Source organism: Maylandia zebra, linkage group LG23 (genome assembly GCF_041146795.1).
Source record: "Maylandia zebra isolate NMK-2024a linkage group LG23, Mzebra_GT3a, whole genome shotgun sequence".
Classification (NCBI taxonomy): Eukaryota; Metazoa; Chordata; class Actinopteri; order Cichliformes; family Cichlidae; genus Maylandia; species Maylandia zebra.
This window is the reverse complement of record NC_135188.1, coordinates 22,106,737-22,125,547: the sequence shown is the minus strand read 5'-3', so window position 1 is coordinate 22,125,547 and position 18,811 is coordinate 22,106,737. Positions and strand designations below refer to the sequence as shown.

Genomic DNA, 18,811 nt, shown 5'->3' with positions numbered 1-18,811 from the left:
TTCACTTGAGCGGAATCAGTTTCTTTTCAAAGGAACATTAAACTGAGCTCACTGATCCTTTCATATCAGCACAGCAGAGCTTCTCTCCAACACTGGTGAGTACAGATGATCATGATTGAACTGTTTAAAAGTCTAAATGTGGATCATCCTCCACAGACAATGAAGTTTACAATTAAATCTCTAATCTCAGGGTTAACTGGATCCATCAGGTTTTCCTCAACAACACAGCAGAGTCTTTACAAACATTGGTAAGTGAACTCATGACACTCACTTTCACAGCAACTTGTTCATTCACATTGTTTTAAATTTTAAGGGGTGAGAGTTTCTTTGACTTGTATTGTAAAGACACATACGTTGTGGACTTTTTGGTCAGACTTTCTGACATGGGCGGTATCTTGGTGATGGGATCCAGTGGTTGGCCAGATGCCTATTTTGCTTAGAGGGCCTTCTCATGTGGACCTCCCTAACTACCAACATGCAAGATGTTGTAGTGAGGAAACAGTAATCTTATCTTTGACAGCAGATGATTTATGGTAGTTGGTAACCCAGTAAAGACTTTAATGGGGAAAGACCAGTAGAGAGAGCAGTGGAAGTCATGTGTGTATTTGATCAGGACAGTTTGAAGCTCAGGAGGACTGGTTAAAGGAGGCAAAACACCAAAGGGCAGCTTATACCTCTTGGTTAGCTTTCTCCATTGCCCGGTGGTCTGGGGATAGAAATCAGAAGAGAGACTAACTTGAGCTCTCAGGGGCATTCACACTGATGACATTCAACATCATCCCTTCGATTTCTATCTTCAAACAGATCTAAGACTAAAAGAACAGTGTGATACTTTTTATTTAGAGCAGTGTGACATGTGAACTTTGGGATCACAGGGATTAATTTCACATACACTGACTTTATTATTTCAAACTTTCATCATGTTTATCTTGACTATCCAGCACTGGAAAAGGAGACATAAGACAGAAAGGAAGAAAAAGCAGAACAAGTCTTCTTTAAATATGATTAAAACTGAATTTAAAATAAAAACATTTTCTTTTCTTTCTCACTCAGTGCAGACATGTCTGCTGCCAGCTGTCTTTTATCTGAAGATCAGTCTCTGTGCTCCATCTGTCTGAATGTCTTCACTGATCCAGTCTCCACACCATGTGGACACAACTTCTGCAATATCTGCATCAGTCAACACTGGGATATCAGTGAGAGGTGTCAGTGTCCTGTGTGTAAAAAGGCATTTGAAGTCAGACCTGAGCTGCACATCAACACTTTCATCTCTGAGATGGTTTCTCAGTTCAGACATGAAACTCAGCAGAAAGTCAGCAGCAGCAGCTCAGAGCAACAAGCTGCCAAACCAGGAGAAGTTCCCTGTGACATCTGCACTGGAACCAAACTGAAGGCCCTGAAGTCCTGTCTGGTGTGTCTGGCCTCCTACTGTCAGACTCACCTGGAGCCTCACCTGACAGCTTCACGGCTGAAAAGACATCAGCTGATCGATCCTGAGGAGAACCTGGAAGGCAGGATGTGTATGAAGCATGATAAACCTCTGGAGCTGTTCTGTAAGAACGATCAGACATGTGTCTGCATGCTCTGCTGTGTTTTTGACCACAAGACTCATGCGTTTGTTCCTCTGAGAGAAGAATATGAAGGAAAGAAGGCAGAGCTGGGGGAGACTGAGGCTGAAATTGAACAGATGATCCAGAAGAGACGACTGAAGATTCAGGAGATCAAAGAGTCAGAGAAGAGGAGTAAAGATGCTGCAGACAGAGAGAAAGCAGAAGGTGTTCAGGTCTTCACTGCTCTGAAGGAGTCTGTTGACAGACGTCTGAACGAGCTCATAAAGGAGATTGAAGATAAACAGGAAACAACAGAGAAACAGGCTGAAGGTTTCATCACAGATCTGGAACAGGAAATCTCTGAGCTGATGAAGAGAAGCTCTGAGGTGGAGCAGCTCTCACGCTCTAAAGATCACCTCCACCTCCTCCAAGGCTTCTCATCCCTGAAAGCTGCTCCAACCACCAAGGACTGGACAGAGGTCAGTATCCATCCACCATCATATGAGGGGACTGTGGTGAGAGCTGTGGGTCGGCTGAAGGAGACTCTCAGTAAAGACATGAAGAAGCTGTTTGAGGCTGAGCTGAAGAGGGTCCAGCAGTATGCAGTGGATATGACTCTTGATCCTGATACAGCACATCCTTATCTCATCCTGTCTGATGATGGAAAACAAGTACACTGTGGTGGAGAGGAGAATGATCTTCCAGACAACCCAGAGAGATTTTCTGTGGAGCGTCTTGTTTTAGGAAAGCAGAGTTTCTCTTCAGGCAGATTGTACTTTGAGGTTCAGGTTAAAGAAAAGCCTGACTGGGTTTTAGGAGTGGTCAGAGAGTCAGTCAACAGGAAGGAAGTCATCACACTGAGTCCTGCGAATGGTCTCTGGACAGTAGGAGCATATGAAAACATTTGTGGAGCTCTTGAAGATCCCACAGTCCCACTCTCTCTTCAGCGTGGTTCTGAGAAGGTGGGGGTGTTTGTGGATTATGAGGAGGGTCTGGTCTCCTTTTATGATGTAGATGATGTAGATGTGATCTACTCCTTTACTGGCTGGTCCTTCACTGAGAAACTCTACCCATTGTTCTGTCCCAACGTTAATGTTGATAATGATGATGAGAACAGTTGTGGTAAAAAAATTAAACCTCTGATCATCTGTCCTGTCAATCAGTCAGTCTGATAGTTTACCATGTGGAAACTGGACCATATACAGAATCATCTCAACCTTTCAGCGGACACAGAAAAGAAGTCATAAAAAACATAACTGAGAAAACTGCAGCTGCTGATCATGATCATGATATACAGTTAGAAGCTGCAAATTAATCCAGTAAGCCGAGTCGAGTCAGTTGAGTTTTTGTTAAACTGTTTTCAAGTTGAAAAAATGATTACAACATAACAAAATAGAAACTCTCCTTTTTTTTTGCTTTCAGTGTTCAAAGGCACAGACATTAAAGCATATACTGTACACACGTTTGAGGAAACATGTTAATATTTTATTATTTTCATTCACCTTTTCTTAAATATCAAAATCAGGATTTCAGAAAATATTTTCTAATATGTACACCATGCTTTTTCAGAATACAATAAATACAATTCTAAACTTTTATTTCTTCTTTGAAGATAATCAGCCGATGAACTTCAGCCTTTTTACCTCTGAAGTGACAGCAAGACCAGTTCTTTTAGAAAGACCCACATTTACGCCAGTAGCATGAAATCTATCATACATGTCATAAATAAATTTGGAAAATGCAATTCTTTAGTTACATCTAGTCAGCTAAGTTTTCATTATTTTTTCTCTCTGATGTTCAGCCCGGATTAAGATGACAAAAATGCAGCACTTTAAGTGAAAATGCAGCAGAGGGCGCTCTTAGCCAGGCCCACTCTGTTCTTTATTTAAAACATTTAAATCATTGTGTGTGTTTGATTAGTGATTATTCAGCTCATCAGAGCTGCTTCAGTGTTTCACTCTGTTTTTTTCTTTATTCCAGCTTCACTGTGCAGCACATGTTGGCTTTATTTCGGAATTAATTTCTCTTCTCCTCTAAGACATCTTTGAACTAGTTTTTGTGTTTGTCATGGTTTATGTCCTAGTTCTATATTAGTTTTTCTTCAGCTCAGTTTTCCGCTGTATAGTCTCTGTCTTTCAGCCTTCCCGGTCACAAACCCATGACTGTCTGTTTTCTCCCTAGTCCCAGTGTCAAGCCCACGTGTCTTAGTCATGCTCTCAGTGTTTGTACTTCCTGCTTTGTTAATCTTCCATCTCATGTGTATTCTGTTCAGTTTTGCTTCCCCTGCATCGTCATTCAGTTTAGTGTCAGCTGTGTTCCCACCTGTGGCCTGTTCCCTTGTCGTCCTCTTTGTGTGTATATTTGGTAGCAGCAGCAGTGGGTTTCCAGGCCAATTAAGGAATTGAGAAGATGTCTACCTGAGCAAAGAGGGGGCTTGTTCCAGAATGTGAAGCAGATGATTTACAAGATGGCAGCGACCAACAAGGGGCAATAGGTGGCCATATTGCTGGACAAGAGAATGTGGCTGTCACAGGCTGGGTCTCTGACCCAGCACTCTGAGTTTTCTTTGTATTTGTCTCATTTTGTTATGTGATCAGTTTTGTGTTATTTCGTATTTTCCTTTAGTTTAGGCAGTTATTGTTCTTGGTTTTCTATGTTTTGGGGTTTTGTAATTATTCATCACGTATTAGGTCTGTTAAGTTGTGTTGTCATGTTTTAGTATTTCCTGTTTTATTCTGGCAATGTCATGTGTTCTTTGTTGATTGTATTTAGCTTTCCTCTCCTGGTCCTGTCATTAGGTTTATGTCTGTCAGCTGTTTTCCCCCATGTGTCACCACTTCCCCTGATCACCTCATGTCTGTATTTAAGCCTTTTGTTTTCTCCATGCCATTGTCGGTTCGTCTGTTTACATCACCGCAGTCATAGTTCTAGTTTTCATCTGTTATGTATTATTAGTCTTAGTCATGGTCTTTGTTTATTATTTTTCCACCACAGTCATAGTTTAGGTTTTGGTCTCAGTACCATTTAGTATTTTGTTTCTTAGTGTTTTGCCTGTTTGTTTTTGGTCTCTTGGTTCATTTCCCTGCCGTCATCGCATTAAAGGTTCACCTTTCTGTTAATCATTACAATTCCTCGTCATCATCTGCTTTTGGGTCCTGTTTCCACACACATCGGCGCACCCCGCCGTGACAGTGGCTGAATTGTCCAAACTTTTACAAACTCTGATGTAACAGCAGGCTGAACGCGATTCTAAACTGGAGCAAGAGCACAAGCGCCAGGAGGATAGATGGAGGCAAATCCGGCATCAGTTTGCCCAGCTTCAACAGCAGGTGCAGCATGGCAATCTAGAGCATCAGTTACTTGAAGTACAAGCATCTACATCGGCTTCTTCGAGAGCACCTACTCCAGAACCATCTGCCAGCACACAAGAATCAAATAGGCTTGACTTGGAGCCGGTACATCAACGCAGTGAGGCACAGCTTTCAACACTGGTTAGACAATCAGGCTGGAAGGGGCCAAAAATGCAACCTTACAATGAAGGTGAGGACATTGAACATTATTTAATCACCTTTGAAAGAATTGCTCATGCTTGCCAGTGGCCGCAAGATGAGTGGGCTCTTCACCTAGCACCACTGCTAGCTGGTAAAGCACATTCCGCTTATGTAGCCATGGATATTGATGACACTATGGACTATGCAAAAGTAAAGTGTGCTGTCTTGCAGAAATATGAAATAAGTGTTGACACCTATCGAATGAGGTTTCATTCTAGTACCTTTGGAGCAGAGGAAATACCAAGGGAGCTGCAGGTCCACCTAAAGGAGTTGTACATCAAGTGGATGAATCCTGAAACAAAGACAAAGGATCAAATTGGAGACACCATCATCATGGAACAGTTTCTCAAGGTTCTGAATCCTGATCTTCAGACATGGGTTAAGGAACGTAACCCAAAGACTTCCAAGGAAGCAGCAGAACTGGCTGAAGCTTTCTTAGCAGCTTGTCGACCATCAAAAGACTTCACGCCAGTTAAGTCAAATTCCAACATGCCATTGAACAAGTTAGGTGGTGGCACTGACTTGAAAGTTAAGCACACAAGACAGAACTGGTATAACTCAGATCCTGCCAGATCTGAGACAAAAAATAAAACCAATAAAGCATGTCATTTGTGTGGTCAAATAGGTCATCTTAAAGCTCAGTGTACAAAGATGTCTGTTAGTAAAAATTACATGTGTTCTGTTAGACAAACTGAAGTCAGTGAGAATCACAAAAATTAAATTGAATGTCAGCAACGTGAACCATCAATTGGGGTATTTGTTGAAGACAAACCCTGTGTAGCTCTGTTCGATTCAGGAAGTAATCGCTCTCTGGTTAGACAAGACAGTCTTCCTAGGGATGTGATCTTTTCAGGAGCAACAGTGGATGTGTGCTGTATTCATGGTGATAAGGTATCATACCCAGTTGCTGAAGTTGCAATTGAAGTAGAAGGCCAGTGTTACACTCTTTCAGCGGGAGTGCTGCAAACTCTGCCTTATCAAGTGGTGTTGGGCCGTGATCTCCCTGTACTCACAGAGCTAATAGCCAAGCATTCCTGTCAGACTGAAACCGTTGAAAGTCTGTTGGCAGTCACAAAGTCAAAAGCTAAGGAGCAACAGGTTAATGTTTTGGGCTGGAATGAATTACCTTTTGCAAATGAGGATGCACCATTGGACGAGTCTAGTACTCGTTCTAAACAAAAAAAGAGCAAGAGACAGAGAAGACATGAAAAGGTGAAGGGAACAAGAATAGCTGAACACATTTTAGATCCTTTAAAGACTGAGTCTCTCCCCAGTGCTAGTCTGGTTGCTAGGCTTCAGAAAGAGGATCTAACACTGAAACCATTGTTTTCTAAATGTGTTCCAGAGTCAACTACAGTTGAGGGAAGGCAGGAAGTGTTTGTGGTTAAGGGAGATTTGTTGCATCGACGTAGCAAGATTGGTGACCAGTTGGTGATCCCCCAGAGTTTGAGATCTACCATTTTGAAAATGAGTCATTCGATTCCCTGGGCAGGACATTTGGGACAATCTAAAACATTTTCTAGAATGATTCCCAGATTTTACTGGCCCCAACAGTTCAGTGATACGGTACAATACTGTAAAGCTTGCCCACAGTGCCAGTTAACAGCTCCAGGCAGGAAAGCAGATAGAGCTCCGCTTATCAGTATGCCCATCATTGATACACCCTTTTCACGCATTGCCATGGACATTGTTGGCCCACTAGAACAGAGTAAAGCAGGTCACAAGTACATACTTGTAGTTTGTGACTATGTCACAAAATATCCTGAAACTTTCCCCCTGAAGAAAATAAAGGCTCGTCAGATTGTTAACTGCCTGATTCAGTTGTTTTCCAGAGTAGGTATCCCAAAAGAAATCATCACAGATCAGGGTACAAATTTCACTTCCAAGATGCTCAAAGAAGTATACAGTTTGTTAGGGATCCAGGGTGTCAAGACCAGTCCCTATCACCCACAGACGGATGGCCTTGTGGAGTGATTTAACAAGACCTTAAAATCAATGCTCAGGAAATTTGTGAATGAAACAGGGTCAGATTGGGACCAATGGCTCCCATTTTTGTTATTTGCCTACCGAGAGGTTCCACAAAGTTCTACTGGGTTTTCACCATTCCAGCTACTTTATGGGCATCCTGTCAGAGGTCCAATGGATGTTCTGAAAGAAGCTTGGGAGGGTTCGATGTCAGAGCAGAGGTTTAGTGAACTCTCACATGTCCTCAAAATGAGAGACAAGCTAGAACATTTCCAAGAACTTGCTAATAACAATCTGGCCCATGCGCAACAGCAGCAAAAACAAAGATATGATAAAGTGTCAAGAAGAAGAGTCTTCCGTGAGGGACAGAAAGTTCTTCTACTGTTGCCAACTTCTGAGAGCAGTCTTCTTGCAAAGTGGCAGGGGCCATATGAAATCACAAAGAAGACAGGCCCAGTCACATATGAGCTTCATTTACCAGCTCGTCGAAAGAACCATCAAGTGTTCCACGTCAATCTTTTGAAAGAGTGGACTGACCAGCCACAGGACTCAACATCCATGTGGGCATGTACAGTTGTGGATGAGGAAGAGCCTCGGGAGCAGTACTTCCCTTCTTCAGCTGTCAAAACTGTGTTTCCAGACTTAAACCATCTGCCTTTGGAAAGACGTCAGGAGGTGCAATCGCTTATGACCAAGGAACTCTTCAGTCTAAAGCCAGGTCGTACACACCTCATTGAACACAAAATCACTTTGCATTCTCCAGACCAACAGCCAATTAGAGATACCACTTGCCGTATCCTAGCTAAGCTATTGCCTGAGTTGAAAAGTGAGTTGGAGGAGATGCTGGCTGCAGGAATCATTGAGCCATCGCACAGTGAGTGGTGTAGCCCTGTTGTGCTTGTACCAAAGAAAGATGATCCTAAGCTTAGATTTTGTGTAAACTTTTCTAAGTTAAATTCTGTGTCTGCTTTTGATCGTTATCCAATGCCAAGGGTTGATGAACTAATTGATCATTTGGGAAATGCTAAATTTCTGACTACCCTTGACCTCTGTAAAGGTTATTGGCAGGTTCCCTTGACAGACTCATCTAAGGACTTAACAACATTCAGAGTGCCGAGTGGACTGTTTAGATTCACAGTGATGCCCTTTAGTTTGAATGGAGCACCAGCTACATTCCAAAGGTTGGTGGATCGAGTGTTGAAGGGTGCAGAACAATATGCAGCGGCCTACATTGATGACAGCGGCCCACTGTAAACAACAATGTACCATTGTTGTTTACAGTGGTACATGGGAAGATCATCTGAAACATCTTGCTGATGTGTTTCGACGTATCACGAATGCTGGACTTGTCATAAATGCCAAGAAATGTCACATCGCCAAGCCCGAGGTGCAGTACCTGGGTTATGTAATAGGGGGTGGAGGCATTCGCCCTCAGGTTGGGAAAGTGGATGCAGTTGCTGCAGCACTCTTGCCAAACACAAAGAAAAGGTTGAGATCATTTTTGGGATTAGTAGGTTGGTACCGTCGACTAATCAAGTGGTCAACTTTATTGACTGACATGACAAGAAAATCTAGTCCTACAAAGATCAGGTGGACGAAAGATGCTGAGAATGCATTTAATGATTTGAAAGACTGTGTCAGAAACCTGTTTTGCAGTGTCCAGATTTTAACCTTCCCTTCACAGTACAAACAGATGCCTCTGAGGTGGGTCTGGGAGCTGTTTTACTGCAAGGAGATGAAGGGCAGCAGTTGCCTGTCCAGTACATCAGTTGAAAACTTCTTCCAAGGGAAATGAGGTATTCGACCATTAAAAAGGAGGCATTGGCGATTAAATGGGCTCTAGACACCTTACGATATTATCTCGTTGGGAAAGAGTTTGTTCTTGAGACTGATCATCGTGCTTTGCAATGGATTCATAATATGAAAGACACTAATGCCAGGATAACAAGATGGTATTTATCTCTCCAGCCTTTCCGTTTCCAGGTCCAGTATAGACCCGGACATAAGAATGTCATTGCTGATTTCCTGTCCCGTGACTCAGAGGAGTAATGGTCTTGGGGGGGGAGTGTGACAAAGTGGGTGAGAAGATCATTTGTCTATATTCTTAGTTAACATTCTTGTTTTGATTTAACCATATTTCACATGTAATCTGCAATAGGCAAACATCTACTATCCCGGGTTTGTTTATGTTTTGCACTTTTACAGATTATATAATATAACTAGTGATGGGACGTTCTGTATCGAGGCTTCGGAGCGTGTGTCGAGTAATGGAGGGGGCGTTTCCGCGAAGCGCGTATCGAGGCTTGCTTCATTTATGGGAGGAGCTGAAAATGATGACGTCCGAAGCCTCGCTGCCCGGCTGTACCACGTGACTGGTTCATGAAGTGGTTCGAACTTTGCCGCGAGCTATGACAGCGATATAAACCCCTCAGACTTCATTCAAAAATGTGGGTGTTTGATGGAGAGTTGCGGTTAGTGAGAGTTTGGAGACCGTTTGGAGGTTTATGAGAGTGAGGAGAGAAAGTCAGGAGAGAATGGAGCCAGCTAAGAAGAGGAGGCTGTCCTCCCCTGTGTGGGAACATTTTGATCTTATTCCTCCCAACAAGGTATGTAAATTTCTACAGAAGATGTATTTTCATGATACTGATGGTGCAATACAATTTATGTTGAGCTGTCTTGACTTTTGTACAAGGTGAAGTGTTTTCTATGTGCCAGGGAGCTGGGATATAACAACAACACCTCATCCATGCTTAGGCACTACAGAGCTTTGCATGAGAATAAGGGGGACACCGATTGTGGAGCAAGACCAGGTGAGCCATCAAATGCCATGATAATATAGCATGCAGTAATGTTACTAAATGATATAACAATATTATACAACTGTTATAAGTTACGTATGTGATATTTATATTTGTGCTTTATCTTTATTGTCTTTCCTCAGGAGAACAATCTCAAATAGATGAAGACCTGGTCAGCATGGTGATTGAGGACTCACAGCCATTTAGCATTGTGGAGGACAAAGGATTCAAAAGATTTGTTAAATCATTAAATCCTAGCTATGTTCTCCCCACTAAAAAGGTCATAAAAGCAGTGAAAATTTAGTTTTTACAGAATAAAATGTGAACAGGCAGGACTGAGGCTCAAAGCCTCAGTGTGTAGCTGTCCATACCTCAACGTTACAAAAGCACAACCACTGTCCACACCCCAACCACACCTCACCTCACAGTAAATGATCATTTCCATTTCAAGCATTTCCAAATAATCATTTCCCATACTGCCACTATAAATATACACAGTATACTGCCATCACTACAATATACATGTTTTACACACTCCTTTTGTTGTTGACATTTACAGGCTGTGTGCAAAATGCCACACTCTTCAAATTCATGCCAGCTATTATTTTTACGTCCAGTAGGTGTCCTGCTAGAGCAAATGAAGCTTCATGAAGCTTCGCGTTGGGGTGAACCAATTGGATGAAAAGCTTCAGTGCTTCATGGGGCTTCATCTGCCCATCACTAAATATAACATCTTGGTTTAAATCAATTCCTACAAGTTTGTTAAGTTAACATGTTCTTTATTTCAACTGTTAATTTGTATTGTTTAGAACTTACCTTACCTACCTGTCTTCCAGAAACCAAAGGAGGAAATGTAGTTTTACTTCCTGCTTTATACCTTCTGGGTTCATCGGAGGTCACAGGAAGAGACTAAGTGCAGAAGGGGAAGAACTCTTATAATTTAATAAAGTTGATTTTAGAGGGTTTATGAAGAAATAGATTTATTGTTGTAATATGTATTGATTACACCACAGAGTTTGTTGCCAGTAAAGAGGAGTAGTAGAGGTTTGAATATAATCATGTTCATCTTACCTACATACTGAATGGAATAGTCCAGAGGAGAAATTGTTTGGTTAAGTGGACTATTTAAGCAGAAGAACTCAGGTGTTTCAAGAGAAAGGTTCAGGTCAGTGTAGCTGTGTGCAGTTTGACCTTAATTTCCGTTGATTTAAGGCAAGGCAAGGCAAGTTTATTTGTATAGCACAATTCAACAACAAGGTGATTCAAAGTGCTTTACAGAGACATTAGAAACAAGAACAAATAAAAAGCATGATTTACATCAGATCTTTTATCCTTGATATATTCTTGAGGTGATAGTAAGCTGACTTTGTTATTGTCTTAATGTGTTTTTCTAAGTTTAGGTCTGCATCCATCACTACACCCAAATTTCTCGCCTGGTTTGTGGTTTTTAGATGTATAGATTGAAGTTCTCTGGTGACCTGTAATCGTTTTTCTTTGGCACCAAAGACTATTACCTCAGTTTTGTTTTTGTTTAGCTGGAGAAAATTGTGGCACAACCAGTCATTGATTTCCTCAATGCATTTACCAAGAGCCTGTACAGGGCCTTGGTCTCCTGGTGACATTGTGATATATATTTGTGTGTCATCTGCATAGCTGTGATAGTTTATTTTGTTGTTGTTTATAATCTGTGCCAGTGGGAGCATGTAGATGTTAAACAGAAGGAGTCCCAAGATGGAACCTTGGGGAACTCCACATGTGATACTTGTCTGCTCAGATGTGAAGTTACCTATTGATACAAAGTATTTCCTGTTTTCTACGTATGTTTTGAACCAGTTTAGTACAGTTCCTGAAAGACCTGTCCAGTTCTCCAGTCGTTTGAGTAATATGTTGTGGTCAACTGTATCAAATGCTGCACTGAGATCCAGTAAAACTAGGACTGACATTTTTCCACTGTCTGTATTCAGACATATGTCATTAAACACTTTGGTCAGAGCGGTTTCAGTGCTGTGGTTCTGTCTAAAACCTGACTGGAAGGCATCGTAGCAATTATTCTGTTTTAAGAAGTAACTGAGCTGTTGAGAAACTGCTTTTTCAATGAACTTACTTAAAAACGGGAGATTTGAGATCGGCCTGTAGTTGTTCAGTTATGTTTATTTGAACTGAGTTAATTATAGAGTTGAGTTTCTTATTTGTTTCTTTGTAAATATTGTTTGGTTCACAAAATGGTGAATAAATTACTTGCTACACTGGACAGCATCAGTCTCCTGCACTTCTTTGACCGCTTAAGTCAAGTTCTACCACAAAGCCCTAAATTTGCTAAGAACTGCACATTTTTCAGGATTCTATTACTGAACTGTGATGCAGTCATGCAGGAACAATGGATGCAGGCAATCCAGAAGTTCCTTTGGTTGTTATAAGGTCATTATTCCCCATTGTATTTCATATTTGAAATGCAGCAATGAAAGCACTATTGGGGGATGCTCAGAGGAAGAAGAGAGTGGCTGGCACAAAGAAATGTCATTTGTCAATCTCATTTTGTTTTCCATGATTTAATTCCCAGTTTTGATTGGGTCTTCCTTTGTTATTTGTAATTAGTTATTGTTTATACTTGATCCCCTGGGTTTGAATTTTCCTGCCATCCTGTTTTCCCTGTGGCTGTGAAGTCTGTGTTTCTGTGTTTGATGTTCCCATGTTTAATTCTTTCCTGTTTTATTGCGATAGTCTCTTGTGTTGTGTGCATTGTATTTAGCTTTGCTTTCCCTGTCTTTAATTTCAGAGGTGTTCTTTGATGATCCCCATTTTCCTACTTACCTTGTTTCTATTTATATCCTTTGTCTCCCCTCAGTTCTTTGTTGGGAAGAAAAGGAAAAAGGATACAGTCATTTCATTGCTCAGACATGGGCATACTGATATAAATAGGAGATTACTCATAATAGAAAAACACCACGCAGGAATCTTAGTAATGAAAATTAAACCGAACCTTATTGATTCCTTCCAAACAACGAAAGAAGTTAGAATTAAGATCTTGGGCCATATTCCATTTTGTAAGACAGAGTAATTTCTTTGGTAGCATTTGAGGGGTTTCTGTCTTCTCCACACTCCATACCAGTTGGTGGTCGTAATGCACAATTTTTCTGTTTTTCAGCCAACAATAGATACTAATAAAAAGGAAAAAAAAAAAAAAGAACGCCGCAGCTTCACGAACAAAGAAGCCATCATTCATGTTAGTGCAGCGCTGCAGTAGATTCTCACTCTTGCAGGGAGCTGTGATCTCATTTTTAAAGCAGTGACACCACAGCCTCTATGATGGACAGTTTCAGTTTACTGTGTTAAACCGAGTTACACCACGGCAGCAACTTAAGCACTGTTTAAAACCGCTGGTGCGTCATTAGCACGAAACTTAACGTGAAGATTTTTGATTAAGAGAAGCCAAGTCAGGAAAAGAGATCCTGGATGTGCTGACCCTGGTCTTTGATCACAAGTTGGAGGTGATTTGCTGGACTGATAAGGATCTTGTGTCAATTTACAAATACCTTATGTGACAGAATCATTCAAACAGAGAGCTGTGAAGCTAAACTTACTCCTCATTACACCAAGTATTCCTCATGAAACTCCGAACACTGGATCCAACTTAAAGATGAATCAAAAGGTGAAACAGATTCCTGAAACTGTCTAAGTAGAGCTAACAATAGAAAACATCATCAGTCTTGTCAAAGTCTTGTTGAGATTACATGAACACAGCTTGTTAAAATTCACCGAGCATTAAACAAATAAAGATGAGCTCTAAACGAGGTGTATTCATGTAGAGATACAGACTCCACTCAGATTCATTTCTCAGTCCACTGTGTGGTAGAAATCTCTGAATGAGTTTATTTCTCCTGTTCCTGTCAGATATTCAGCAGACAGCTGAGGGCCTATACATCAGTGTGCAGTGTTTAATGTTTTAGATTTGACTGTGAATTTAAATCTTTGATTCACAGAAACTTTCCTGTTCATGGGTGTCATTAAATCAAAAGTAGATGTTTCTGCTGTTGTTGTAATAATAAAGTCTGATTTCTGTTGTTAAGGTCTTCATAAAAACACGTGTCTTTTGAGCATTAAAACATGAAGTGATCAGGGTAATGTGCTATAATAAAGAGTTTAAAGACTTCATTTCAAGGTTCAAGGTTCAAGGTTCTTTATTTGTCACATGCATAGTTATACAAGTATAACACACAGTGAAATGTAGCCTGACACGCTCCTCAACATGTGCAAAAATGGGGGGGGGGGGGCTGTAGATGAAGAACATTATATATATATATATATATATATATATATATATATATATATATATATAAAATGGGGGGGGGGGGGCTGTAGATGAAGAACATTATATATATATATATATATATATATATATATATATATATATATATATATATATATATATGTTCTTCATCTACAGCCCCCCCCATTTTTGCACATGTATATATAGTATAGACATTGGGTGAATACATTTCCAGCTGTCTGCAGATATTCTAGTTCCCATCGAGAGGTGAACAACCGTACTGTAAACTCGTCCTAAGTGGGAAAACGAGTCTGAGCTTCACAGCGGCCTCACAGTTACATTGTGATTTTTATACACACGGGTTTAAATGGTTTAAATCAAGTATTAAAGCTCAGAGCGCCCTCTGCTGGATTTTCACTCAAAGTGATACATTTACATTTGGAGCTGTCATGTTAATGCAGGCTAATCATCAAATTGGGAAAATGGTGAATCAGTACAGCCTAAATAACCCTCAGGATGATGAAGCTGAGGGTTTGCTGGATTGAAGAAAACTGCAGAGCTCCTAATGGCTCCCCAAAACACAAATACACATAAAACAGGAAGTTTATCACCTGGTTTCCTGCAAGTGTGAGAAAAAAAAAACTTCCCTTTGTATAATTCAGCTGATATTTATGTTACCAGAGTCACAGAGTTTTACCTCTGAGGGCTTAAAAGATACGTCAGAATAGTGACGTCAAGCAGATTTGTTTTGCTGTATTGACTGGGTGTGACCTGTACAAGGACCATTACTGCCACTGAATAATTGGCAGACGCTGACTGTGTGCCAAACATTTGCTCAAGTTGAAGTCGAGCCACCACTCACCTACACTTACACCAGAGACGCACCACTATACCTCTGTTATGCTGGATGAATCCGTCAAGGCTATTAAAATACAGTTGTTTCATAGAAAACTATTTTTAAAAAAGAGGGAAAAGAGGGAGTGATACGACAGCGTTCCCCGGGCAAGGCAGTGGATCTCCACTGGTAAGCATGATACTCTGTAACACACTGTCACTCAGAAGAAAATTGGAGGAGTTGATCAAACTGCATGGCCTTTCTCTTGTGCGTGCAAAGAAAAAAAAAACTTGGGGGAAGAACCGAGAGGGTTGGCAGCTGCATGTTTGTGGGGACAGTTGGTACAGAAATGACACCATCAGAGAAACTGAATTCTGAAGCACTTGGGAAATCCCAAAGACTCCACCTGTGTTTTGTTTGTTGAAACCATCTGTTTTTAATATGTTACAGCCTCATCTCCTTTTACAGAACGCAAGTCAGATGTCTGTCTCCCCACTTATTATTAAATGCTTTTAATTCTCTTTAACTGACAGAACTCAAAATTTTAGGGTGAAAAATAAGTGCTCCATCAGCACTGGTGTGCCTTATGGCTGTGTTAGCTCACTAGTCCTGTTTACTCTTTATAATCTTTATATTTACGTGTACACTTCTTCCCAATCCTTATAAATAAGTAACTGAATCAGAAAAAGTGAAGCAATACTGAATTGCATTTTTTAAAATTTTGTATAGCAATTTTGTTTTCTTTTCTTTGCTCAATTAACTTCTGTAGATTGTTTACATAATTGAAATAAAAATGAATGTCATGGTCCATGGTCCTGTGTCTGTGGAGTCTGTGTGTGTGTGTGATGCTCGGGTAGCCACACCCCCAGGCTGGGCCATCACCGGCACACCTGCATTCCATCGGGGTGATTACCGGAAGAACTACTTAAACCCGCGCTGACGGATGCTCCACGTCAGTCTGTTAATCACCTCTCTGTGGTAACTAGACTCCTGCGAAAGCGTTGTGCTAATGATTTATTGGAACTGTGTTAAATCTGCCTTCTTGTGTTTAAGATTTCAATCCGGCGTCCAGTGTCTGCCTCCTGCCTGTCCTCCTGCTCGATTACATCACTCGGTGCATCATCTGGCCTCGTCACTAACTCCACGGACTCCCTCCTCACGGACTTTCACACTTCCCTCCCGAGCCCCCACGATCCCACTCCGATCATAAGCCTACTACTCCTATCCTGCCTTGTTGTGCTCCACTGCTTACTAGTAATTTTCTCCCCTTTCTGTTGCAGCCTCCCACGGTCCCGATCCCGGCTTCCCCGTGTCATTTGTTTCCCCGGGTTTTTCTGTTCCTCGTTTGTTCCTCTGGTTTTCCCGGGCCGCCTTTTGTTATTTATAATAAAGTGTCTTTTCCTGCTAGCACTTGAGTCTGCTTCTGGATCCTTTTGTGCATGCGTGCCTCGGCACATGACAATGAACAAGCAATCAAACGACTGTAACCCAAGTAACTTTATTTTCAGGTGTTCTGATGCCAAATTTAGCTTGGCATACGAGAACAGATCTCTCAGAGCGCTTCACTGAGGTAAACATTCAGTCAGGTTAAACCGTTTTCTGTAGATATCAGGGTATTCACCTCGACTACCTCTTTAGCTGGAATGGTCACACTGACAACTCATGTTCTCATTTACAGCAAAAGGACTTTATGGCTTTGACTAATGTGCTTGATGTCAACCAGAGAACAATGTTTCTGTTCATCAAGATAGAACATCATGAGGTATGAAGTATTGTTATGGTATGGCAAGCTCTCTGTGGAGGTAAAATCTAAGCTGTTGTGTCTGGTGCAGTTTGCCATGAAGGTGATGGAGGGCTGAAGACCTCTCCATACAATCCATTCATGAGTGACCTGTATTCATTGAGTTACAGAGCTTTATTAGACCCTCATCTATCCTCCACCCTGAGGAGTAGCTCTTGCCTTCTGGCAGAAGAAACAGAGTCCCAAAATGCTGAATAGCATTAAAAATTAATTTGTCTGCATGTCAATCAGGGTTTTTAATGATCATTTTTAAAGTTATCTGTGCAATATGAGAATTGTGGAGTGTTTGTTTTCACTAAATTGACTGGTTATTAACAGATAGACTTCTGTTCTTTATCAATTTATTTATTTCTCTTTTATTCAAATGTTTATTAACACTTTGTGAAGGAAGCTTCAATGACAGCAACTGAGCCCACAGCAAATATTCCTAAAGGACAATAAAGTATGACTCAGTGTAAATGGTGTTTTTTTTCCAGATTCAGTGTTTGAATATACTTGAGTTGAGGCTTCATATCAAACAGCAGACGATTCACTTTCTTTGATTCCATCATAAAAAAAAAAGTTTTGCTGTTTTTCCATAAGTGTGCAAGATAGTCCTTGTTTGTCTCATCACTGTTTCAGCTGAAGAACTGAAACAAAGGTCTGAGTCCTGCTACTTCCTCTTTCCTGGTGCTCGCCACTTGTGTGAGTGTCTTGAGCGTTCTCCACATGGCGCTGCTTATCTGCCAGGATGCTCTGTGTGGCTTTGGTCTTCTCATATCTGGAGCATTAGTTACACAAAGATAGACATTTAAAAATTCAATTTCAGGTGTAATGTGTCACAATGGTATGACTAACTTTGTGCTCTTCAACAGATGTTGTACAGATTTGGGGAAATAAAAAATGCAGATTAAGACAGAACAGCATTTCAGAATTCAAACCAAACAGAAAATATCAGCACAAAGATTTTGAATTCAGCTTTTCCAAAAAGCCTGCTCCATGTGACTGAAATATAACACACATGCATGCAGGTCCATAAGTACCTGCAGGAACTACAGAAAGAAGCGGAGACTCAACTTAATCAGACTACATTTGAATGTATCCTGATAAATATTCATATTGATTCCCCATGGGGATCAATAAGGTATACATTACATTAAAAGTTGCCGCTGAGCCGGCAGAAGGAAGAGGCGGAGCAGCATCTGAAAGAATCTAAAAAGTGAGTTTCTCTTCAAAAGTGCATCAAACTGCTCATCCAACCTTTCTCAGCAGCACAGCAGAGCTTCTGTTCAACACTGGTAAGTACAGATGTCCATGATCACACTGTTGTAAAGGGCAACTGTTGATCCTCCTACTTTATAAACCTGTAAACAGGATGAGGGGAGACCCCGGTGTGACAAGACACTTTCTGTTCATTAAGTCCGTCAGCAGTGCCGATTCAGAGTAAAACTAACCAATTAAAGGGGAATGAACTGGATTCAGAGCATGAGGAGACTCATAAAAAGACCCTAGAAATATTCTTAATGAGTTAAAGACATCAGGATTACCTACAAAGGTCAGCGGTGCAGCTTCTTCTTTCCAGATGCTGAACTTCAGCTCTGCACAGAGGCTGAAATGCAACAAACTTGTTTTGTTCTTCAGTTGTTGTTTCAAAAAGGTTGAAATGAGAGTTGACTTTATAGCGGCACTCATCAGACTACATGTGTTGGATTGAGACAAAGAAGTTTACAGTTAAAATCTTTGATCTCATCACAGTCACATTAGTTCCAATTCACTAGCTTGGACCACATCCTCATGAGGTTTGACAGCATTTCTAACAGATACTGGCAGATAACTTGAGCATGACTTGAGGCTCCGGTTTGCGGAGGGTGGTGGCTCCCCTGGCCTGGCAGATCATTGTGTACTAATGAGAAGTAAATTAACTGAAAAAGGGAGGGGCATGGAAATAAGAACAGCCTGTAGTGCAGGGGGATCATATATAGACAGAGAACAGGAAAGGGCATGTATGGAGGTGTGGTCCTGCGTCTGAAAATCAGAAAAATGATCTCTTCTAAAAATGCTATCA

At 41.0% G+C, this 18,811-nt stretch overlaps 1 protein-coding gene across 1 annotated transcript; it reads left to right on the top strand.

The window, feature by feature from the left end:
• Positions 1-205: 205 nt before the first annotated feature.
• On the top strand, positions 206-3,111 carry LOC106675022 (E3 ubiquitin-protein ligase TRIM21-like). Its single transcript, XM_014408761.3, has 2 exons — positions 206-248; positions 1,054-3,111. The coding sequence occupies exon 2, from the start codon at positions 1,061-1,063 to the stop codon at positions 2,720-2,722; it is 1,662 nt and encodes a 553-aa protein (XP_014264247.2). The 5' UTR covers positions 206-248; positions 1,054-1,060; the 3' UTR covers positions 2,723-3,111.
• The last annotated feature ends 15,700 nt before the right edge of the window (positions 3,112-18,811 follow it).

Coding starts and splice junctions, on each gene's coding strand:
- LOC106675022 (XM_014408761.3), top strand. CDS start 1,061: ATGTCTGCTGCCAGCTGTCTTTTATCTGAAGATCAGTCTCTGTGCTCC.